Here is a 9,446-nt window from a genome sequence, read left to right as displayed (position 1 = left end):
CTGTGTTAGGTGGGAAAGCTCCCTAGAGGCACCTTTTATGTTTAGGTCTTTAATCAACCTGGAATTGATCTGTGTATTGGGGAACTTCATCTTTCCATGTGAATAACCAGTTTCCCCAGCCTCCTCTGTGCAGAGTCTGTTTTCTCCTCCAGGTCTGCAGGCCTTGCCTCCTTGGCAGTGGGTCAAGGGTCCTTGCTCACATCTGTTTCTGGCTGTGTTCTGCTCCATTGGCTGGATGATGTCTGTGCCTGTGCCCAGACCCCAGAGCCCTCATTCTGCAGTGTTTTACTAAGTCCTGATATTCGGGGCAGCAGGGCCTCCCACCTTTACCTTCATCTTCGAGAGTCGTGGCTATTCTTGGAGGCACTGTAACAAAGTGGTTAAGATCATGCACCCTAAAGTTTCCTTTTCTGGAAAACGAGAATACTGTACTACGTGCTTTCTGGAGTTTTCATGAGGAGTAAAAATGTTAATATTTATAAAGCACTTAAAAAGCACTTGGCACATTGGAAGTACTATATAAAGGTTATTTGTTGCTATTTGTGTTTCCATATAAATTGTAGGATCAGATTGCCAAATTCTACAGAATCAAATCCTTTTGGATTTGATTGAGGTTTGTACCAGGGAGATCCAACACTGAACCTGTGAGCTTATCTGGGGGAGAACTGACATCTGAAAACACCGAGTCTTCCAATTAGAGAGCATTGTATAAAGTTTCTCAGTACAGTTTTATAATTTTATCTTGCGAGATCTTACACGTGTGCTCTTTTTATTCATAGGTCTTGCATATGTTTTGTGCTATTGCAAATTATTCATTTTTAAACATTTCATTTTCTAACCGTAGCTGGTATTTAGAAATACCATTTTAAAAAAAAGTTTTAATTGTGGTAAAATACACATAAAATTTACCATCTTAATCATTTTTAAGTATATAGTTCAGTAGCGTTAAGTATATTTACATTATCATGTAACTAATCTCCTGAACTTTTTCATCTTGTAAAACTGACACTCTCTACCCATTAAACAACTATCCATGTCCCTCTCCTCCAGCACCTGGCAGCTGCCATTCTACTTTATGTTCTGTGAGTTTGACTACTCTAAGTACTTCATGTAAGTGGAATCATACAGTGTTTGTCTCTTTGTGATTGGCGTAGTTCATTTAGCGCAGTGTCCTCAAGATTCATCTGTGCTGTAGCATGTATCTGAATTCCGTTCCTTTTTAAGACTGAATAATATTCCATTGCACGTCTATAACACATTTTGTTTATCCATTCATCTGTTGACAAACATTTGAGTTGTTTCCTCCTATTAACTATTATGAATAATGATGCTATGCACATGGGTGTACAAGTACCTGTTCAAGTCACTGCTTTCAATTCCTGGTACCTTTTATAGAGAGAATTCTAATGGATTAAGTTTGCTAATATTTTGTTTAGGATTTTGCATCCACGTTCCTGATTTAATTAATTGATTTAAGCAATTCTATAAACCTTATCTGTCATTGATCTTCTGTATTTTAAATCTATCTTGTTTTTTTTAAGTCTCACAAGATGCTATTATTATTTTTCAAGATTGATGTTCATTTAGATTTTATTTAGCAGTGTGCTGGTAAACCAGATCTGTGGAGAGGAAAGTCCTGAATTGTAGTCTTTGCCAATTCCCATGGCATAAATACTCCCATCATGGCCGATTTCAAACTACTAACAGTTTAGCAACCAGCTTGCGAGATTTAACAATAGGTTCTCATGAGAACAATGCGAGCTCCCTTCAGCACACCATTGGGTATGTATGTGTGTGTATGTATATGTTTATGCATATACATATCTGTATGTATATTTATACGTACATACATTCTTTTCTGCATCTCAGACTTCCATCTCTGACCACTTTGCTTCTGCCTAAAGTATGTCCTTTGGACTTTCCTATAGAGTGTCTACTGGTAGTGAATCCTGCGCTTGCAGAGTTATCTGAAAATAGGTTTATTTCACTCTCATCAATTGAAAATAGTTTTATTTTGCTCTTATTCTTGTTGGGTATAGAATGCTAGGTTGGTGATTTTCTTGTAGGGCATGGAGGATATCATTTTGTCTTCTTTGAGCTTCCATTGTTGCATTTGCAAGGTCAATTCCAATCTAATTGTTACTTCTTTGAAGGTAATTGGTCTTTTTTCTCTGGACATTTTTATTTGTTTATTTTTGGTGCTCTAAAGTTGCATTGTGATATATTTAGATATAAATTTCTTCTAACTTATCCTGCATGGGATTTGTTGGTCTTCTATTTTCTATCATTTCCCGTCTCTGTTACATTCTGAATAATTTCTTCTTACCTATTTTCCAATTCACAAATCCTCTCTTTAGCTTTATCTAAATTTCCATTTAATCCATTCACTGAGTATTTTATTCTATTGGTTTGTTGTTTAATTTCAGAAGTATTTTTTAGTTCTTCAAATCTTCTAGATCATTACTTTTACTCTCCTATTCTCTGAAGATAGTATCAAGCTTGTCTTTGATATCTTTGAACATTGTAAGCATAGCTGTTTTATAATCTTTGTTTGAGGATTCAAATATCTGCAATCTGTGTAGGTATGTTTTGTTGTTTGTGTTGGTTTATGCTGGTTCTTATTCAGGGTATTTTATTTCATTGTGTGCTTCCCTCCCCCCCACCCCCATCTTTTAACTACGTTGTGTTCTTTAGTATTGAAAATAATATGTGCAGATTATACGAGGCCTAGAATGAGAGTGTCTTTCTTCAAAGTGTCTTGTGTTATTTATTTCAGGTACCTAAGTACACTACTGTCTAGGGCCACTGTAAATTCTTGGCATGAAGGCTTAGAGACTTCCCCCAGGTGATGTGAATTTAGACTCCAAATCTGAAGACATTTTAGTTTGTGGTTATTCATTTTCAGTGATTTTTTTCTCCCTTCTTTGTCTAGTGCCAAGGCACCTTTCTTCATAGCCTTCAAGGGTGGGGAAGGAGCGAGTTTATTTCTAGTTTACCTTACCCAAGAGTGTAGCCCTTTGAGATCCCAACCTAAAAGAGGGAGAATTTCTCATTAGACCCCTAACCTTTGGTGGTCCCTGGGCTTTGACTTTGGCCCACTGGCCCCATGCGGCCATCAACACTGAAGTTCAAATTTACTGAGTTTAGCATCTATCTTCAGGTCAAAGCTGAATCTGTGTGACACTTACCTCTCTGGGTTCTTCTTTATCCTCAGAATTTAGCCTGGTGTTCCCTTTTTATCTTGTCAGGTCTTCTATGCTTCTAGGTAGATTTTTTTAAAAAAATTTTTTCCAGCACTTAGTTTTTTGTTCAGTGGGAAGATTGTTCAATTCACCTTCTCACAGTATTTCCAGGAATGGAAAACTAACGTTTTTTTGTTTGTTTGTTTGTTTTTGTTTTTCCCTAGCAGAGTTTTTTGTTTCCTTTCCTTTATATCTATCTTTACAACATAACAATTATATTTTTGTTACTCTGAACTCCTTGCAAGAATGATTTCGAATGGCTGTAAAACACTTCCTTGTGTACTTACTCCCTTCTGACGTTGCCATTTAGATCAGTTCATGTTTCACTATAATAAATTACACTGTAGTCTATAGCCATGCCACCCGGAATGCACCCGATCTTGTCTGATCGTGGAAGCTAAGCAGGGTCAGGCCTGGTTAGTACTTGGATGGGCGACTGACTACCTAGGAAGACGAGATGTTGTAGGCGTTAAAAAAAAATTAATTTAATTTAAAAATAAATAAATTACACTGTGTGATTAGCCTTATACAAAGTAGTTTTCATTGTAACTAAGGTTATTCCTTTAGGATAGATTTTCCAAAATGGAATTCCCAGACCAAAGAGCCAGGACGTTGGTAAGGGTTTTAATACATATTAGTTTCCAAGGGGGCTGTGCCAGTCTGTCTACCCCAGAGTATTTACAAATGTCTGCATCAATCAAGACAAGTCTTCTTTAATAGACTATAGACTCTCATGGCAGGTAGAACATTGACGAGGTATCAAAGGTGACACAGTGAAGTCTCCTTCCACTCCTGTCCCAGAGATACAGCCACCAAGCAGTCCCCTGCCCCAGAGACAGCTCAGTGTTGCCGGGTGCTGCTCATGGGCCCTTTCAGAATTGCCTCTGACGAAGCAAATAGGTACATAGGTTTTGGGGGGGGGGTTGTTTTTAAATAAATGGTGGCATACTGACACTATCCTGACCCTTGTCTTTCCAGTTGACCATAAATCTTGGTGCTCAGCGCCTATCAGTGCATAAAGCACTCCTTAGTCCTTCTGCAGTGACACTGGGCGGGGGAACCGTGGGGCGGGGAACTGACCCGCTGATGGACAGTTCAGTTGTTGCCAGTCTTTTGCTTTAACAGCCGACGCTGCTGTTAGTAGCCTTATGCGCGCCCCTCTGCACACGTGTGAGAGCATCTTAGGGTGAAGTCCCAGAAGCAGATCGCCAAGGGCGGATGGGTCAGTGACTTCAGGTGTCCTCCTCCTCGTTTCTTTCCAGGGTGATGCTGACAGGGACACTGTCTGACCGGCAGCCCGCTGAACTTCACCTCTTCCGGAATTACGATGCTCCAGAGACTGTACGGGAGCCTCGTTTCAACCAGAATATTAACCTAAAGCCTCTAACTCAGCCCTCAGGTTACAACCACATTTGATGCATCTGTGGGAAACAATTGGCCTGTGAGGTGGCAGGGTGGTGGGTGGGAGTTGCAGGCTTGCTGCCGGAAACCCCCAGCCCAGCACCCTCCCACCCGCTGCCCCGAGTCCTTACAGGCTGGCAGCAGGCAGAGCTGGGGAGCTGCCAGGGCTCGAGCAGGCTAGAGGAGGCTCCTGGAGGCCCCGCAGCTGCACCCTGCCTTCCACAAGGATGGCAGGGCCAGACGTCAGGCCTGCTCCTGAAGGGTCCCCAGCCTTTACCTCTTCCTGCAGCCCTGTACACACACACACGCACACCACCAAGATCTGATGCACGCGGGTTTTACACCAGTCCCACTAGGCCACCTTCCTCCCCAACCCCAGAGCAGCTGGTGTGGCGGGCAGCCCGGAGCAGTGGGGCAGCCCCCACCTACTTCCGGCCTAATGGGCGTTTCCTGGATGGCGGGCTGCTGGCCAACAACCCCACGCTGGACGCCATGACTGAGATCCATGAGTACAACCAAGACATGATCCGCAAGGTGAGAGCCACTCAGGTCGGAGGGGCCTGACATGACCGCCCACTGCAGCCACCCCGTTCCAGCAAACTTTAACTAAGGACTGACTCCTAGGAGAGCAATTGACTTTTATTCATGCGTTCATTGATCTGGGCACTCAGAGCAGTTGTATCTTGCACTTGAACCTGCTCATTGGTGGCGTCTGCCCAAAGCACTGTGCTAGGAGGGGTTCTGAGGCCCAGTCCGGACTAAGTGGTGCAGAACGTTACAATCAGGTAGTGTCTGCTGTTCGTGGGGAGGGCCGCATGTGTCCCAGTACATGCCACTCCCCGTCCTAGCCACTGCCCAGCTGGGGGACACACACTTGCCCTTAAGTTGCTCCCATCCAGGGGAGACAGTGCGTAAACAAAGGCTCGCCTTTCCTAGTGTTTCGGGCGCTGCAGTAGAGGACTGTGCTGGCGCCCAGGAGGGGCCTCACCTCTGCTGGGAGACCTGGGAGCTAGGAAAAGGCTAGCAGAGGAGGGGACCCCACCCTGAGCCCTTCGGGGACAGGGCAGTGCAGAGTCAGTGATCTGGAGGAGGAGAAGTGGCCCTCAGCCCGAGGAGCTTGGTGCAGAGGTGGCGAGGCCCACACGTGCCAGCAGGGGCAGCGCGGTGCAGTGGCCTGAGCTCAGGCCCTGGGGTCACACAACCTCTGGTTTTGGGCCCTGGCTCTGGCCACGCTTCCCTTCAGCCACTGAACGGTGTTCCTGATAGAACTGGCCTGGGGATCGTCAGGAAGCTCCCACGTGCTCCTGTCTGTAAAGTGTTTAGGACAGTGCCTGACCCCATGTGCCATGTCCTTGCTGGCTGTGGTTGTCACTGCGGCCATCACTAAGTCCTGGATGCGTGGCGCTAGGCAGGGGCCGTCAGAGCGACGAGCGCCCTCTAGGGGCCAAACAGGGCAGGGCGGGCTCCCTGGAGGAGGCGGGATTCCGAGACTGGGATGGGGAAGGGTCCTTCTATGACACAGGTGAGTAGGAGTGACTCACCAAGGTCGCCCAGCAGATTGGCAGCGAGCTTGTTCCGGAGCAAAGGAGGAGGCAGCACAAGCTGTGCCACCACTGGAGGCCCATCCTCCATCCTCGTGCGTCCCCAGGCCCCCAGCACTGGCCCCTCTCTCACCACGGGGCGCCCCTCACCCTTGGAAAGGTCCACTGGGGGAAGGTCTCCCCTGACCACCCCTGCCTGTCTCCAACAGGGTCAGAGCAACAAGGTGAAGAAACTCTCCATCGTTGTCTCTCTGGGGACAGGGAGGTCCCCGCAGGTGCCTGTGACCTGCGTGGATGTCTTCCGTCCCAGCAACCCCTGGGAACTGGCTAAGACTGTTTTTGGGGCCAAGGAACTGGGCAAGATGGTGGTGGACTGTGTGAGTATGACCCTCCCTGGGCCCACTCCCCTCGGGGCCTCAGCCCCTGGATGACGCCTTCACCGCCTTTCGTGGTACCCTGGGTGTCAGGGACACTTCGTTGACCCTCTTTAGCCAGTTCCCTGATTCAGAGTCTCAGTCCTGGCAGGGACCCTCAGTGACCGCCTGTAGCAGGGGTTTTCAAGCATCTTTTTTAGTTGTGGATCCCTTCCTTCAAACAGCCCTGCGCGGAAGCCCAGCCTATCAGATGAACGAAAACTGCAAGGGGTGGGGATGCAGAGGTCTGTCCATCCCCAACACACACACATTGGCCTTGACTTGAACGGGAGCTGCTGAGCCTCCATGGAAACCATAGACCATGCCCCCTGATTGCACAGCTGGACAGTCACTGCAGCCCAGGGAAGGGAACTTGCCTAAAGTCGCTCTGCTGATAGGTGGCTGAGCCAGACTGGAACCTGGGGCTCCTCAGGTAGGGACTGTGGGTGTGGCGTGTGCTGGGTACTTATAGAGGCTGCTTCTCGCCAGTGCACAGATCCGGATGGGCGGGCCGTGGACCGGGCCCGGGCCTGGTGCGAGATGGTCGGCATCCAGTACTTCAGGTGAGGGCTCGGCCGGCCCTGGCCCCCAGCCCCACTTCTTGGCCTGGCCAGATCTGGTGACCTTCCCAGCCCATCCTTGGCATGGACTTCCCCTTTCCCAAGTTGTAGCGCTTGACCCCCACCCAGGCCAAGAGTCCTGGGGTGACTCCTCCTTGACTTGGACAGATTGAACCCCCAGCTGGGGACAGACATCATGCTGGACGAGGTCAGTGACACAGTGCTGGTCAACGCCCTTTGGGAGACCGAGGTCTACATCTACGAGCACCGGGAGCAGTTCCAGAAGCTCATCCAGCTGCTGCTCTCGCCGTAAGGCTGCCAGGCCCCCAGCCACCCCCATCCTACCCTCACCCAACCCTGCTGCGGATGTGGGCCAGGCCCAAGCACCGCTCCGCTGGGCGGAGCCAGGCCCAGGCAGCTCTGTCCACAGACCGGGCCTCAGAAGGTGCTGGGCTTCCTGCCTGAGGCTGGTGCCGAAGGCCTCTCGCTCCCTCTGTCCCAGTCTTCTGGCACTTTATGTCATTCCAGGCTTAGAAAGCCTAGAGCCTCACTGGGGCCCTCTCCCTGACAGCCAAGAACATTGACTCCGTGCCCCACGCCACCCCCATCAGCTCAAACACTAAGGGTGCCTGTGTATGCCCCCAACTCCGGCCTCCCAGAGGGCCTTAGGCTCTTCCTGGTCCCCTGGGGGCGCAGCTGCCCCTTCCACTCTCTGCCCTCTTCCCTGGGAGCTGGACTAGAGAAACTGGCCATCGCCTACCCCATCAGCAGGGAAGCCTGTGCTCTGGGAATGGGGTTCTCCATTCGACTTTGCCCCTCAGCACACACCCAGCCACCTGCGCCCCTGAGCGCTGCCCCACCCTGTGAGCTCGCCTCGGCTCTCAAAGGTTGCTCCTGTGACTTGAGTTTCTCTTCCCAACAGGCAGTTGGTTTGTAAGTGGGCTGGGGCTGCCCTAAGCTGTGAAATAAATGGTTTGATTCCATTTCTGCTGTGTCGTGTGTACTGTGGTGCGAGTGTCCCTTGTCTTCCCACCCGCCAGCTCCCCGCAGCCATGACCTTCAGCCTGACTGTCATCTTCCTATGCCTACTCATGTGGCCGCTCTTTCCCGGGGTCCCCGAATCAGGCTGGTGAGAGTGTTCAGAGGCGGCAGCCAGGCCTACCTGTCCCATGCTGGGAGGCAAGGGAGAGGCTTACTTGCTGGGGGAGGGGATGAGACCCAGAGAGGGCAGGGGCACCGGCTGGTCACAGCCAGTGAGGAGGGCCAAGGTTTGCCCCCAGGTCTGTGCCACATTAGGGTTTGCGCTGTCCCCTCTCCAGCATGCAGAGTTGCTGGGTGGGCAGCAGCGGACGTGGGAGGCTTGGCCCTGGAGATGCAGGTCTGAGGGGCTCAGGGTAGAGACCTGACAGCAGTGAGAACACACGGCTACGTTCAGCCTCCAGGGGCTGGGACTGTCAGGGAGGGTCCTGGAGGAAGGCGCTGAGCAGTTCTAGCCCGGTCGGATGGACGGTACCCACAGGCAGAGGGCAGGGGTCCACCAAGGGTCCCAGCTGGCCTGGGGAAGCTTTGTCCTCAAGGGGGAGGTGACGTCAGAGAGTGGCTCATCCACGAGCGCCCACTGGTCTTCAGCTCAGAGGGGTAAATAATTGAAGGGCAGGTCACATGAACCTACCCGCGTCACAGGATGCCTTCCCCCTGGGTCTGGTTACGCCCCAGATCGCATTCTGACATCCCTGGCTGGTGAATAATTAAGCCGCCACCTCCTCCTTGGCCGGCCCTCCATCTCCAGGTTCCACTCCGCATCCTCCTTCACCTGCCCGCTGAGCAGTGGGCACCAGAGCGTACCTACCCAAGTGCTCCCAGCCCCACCAGCACCACCAGCCTCCTGATAAGCAACGAGGTGCAGCCCGCTCCATGGCCCCCGAGATGGACCAGTTCTACAGGTCCACCATGGCCATCTACAAGGTGAGCGCATGTGCAGCCTGGGCCTGGGGTGTGAAGGTCGTGCCAGCTCTGGAGGACGGAGGGTGAGCATGGCCGGAGCATGTTCTGGAAGGAAGGCAGGGGGCTAGGCTGGGCTGAGCTGCGGGCAGGGGCGTGGGGGCTCTCTGGAGGCTGGCAGCCACCCCAGCCCCAACCTAAGGCTCCCGGGGAGGGGTTCGTCCACAGTCACCCAGTGAGTGACAGGCCTGCTGAGCTGGTACTCAGCAGGAGCCTCCAACTTGCAAACATTGGCGAGGCAGGACAGGGCCCAGCGTGGTGTAGCTGGGAGCAGGCAGCCCCAGGAGC

At 50.7% G+C, this 9,446-nt stretch overlaps 2 protein-coding genes across 2 annotated transcripts in view; both read left to right on the top strand.

The window, feature by feature from the left end:
- Positions 1-8,115, top strand: part of PLA2G6 (phospholipase A2 group VI) — a 51,183-nt gene extending 43,068 nt beyond the window's left edge. Inside the window, exons 14-18 of the mRNA XM_023527462.1 lie at positions 4,505-4,641; positions 5,023-5,177; positions 6,394-6,561; positions 7,087-7,160; positions 7,326-8,115. Of these exons, the coding sequence (XP_023383230.1) occupies positions 4,505-4,641; positions 5,023-5,177; positions 6,394-6,561; positions 7,087-7,160; positions 7,326-7,470 (679 nt within the window). The 3' untranslated portion in view covers positions 7,471-8,115. The remainder of the gene's footprint in view (positions 1-4,504; positions 4,642-5,022; positions 5,178-6,393; positions 6,562-7,086; positions 7,161-7,325) is intronic.
- A 956-nt stretch (positions 8,116-9,071) lies between these two features.
- BAIAP2L2 (BAI1 associated protein 2 like 2) overlaps positions 9,072-9,446 on the top strand; it is a 31,481-nt gene continuing 31,106 nt past the window's right edge. Inside the window, exon 1 of the mRNA XM_011354449.2 lies at positions 9,072-9,132. Coding sequence (XP_011352751.1) covers positions 9,072-9,132 — 61 coding nt within the window. The remainder of the gene's footprint in view (positions 9,133-9,446) is intronic.

The sequence above is a fragment of the Pteropus vampyrus genome, unplaced genomic scaffold, assembly GCF_000151845.1.
Source record: "Pteropus vampyrus isolate Shadow unplaced genomic scaffold, Pvam_2.0 Scaffold16, whole genome shotgun sequence".
Taxonomy (NCBI): Eukaryota; Metazoa; Chordata; class Mammalia; order Chiroptera; family Pteropodidae; genus Pteropus; species Pteropus vampyrus.
The sequence above is the reverse complement of the archived record's forward strand: the minus strand, read 5'-3'. Positions and strand labels throughout refer to the sequence as shown.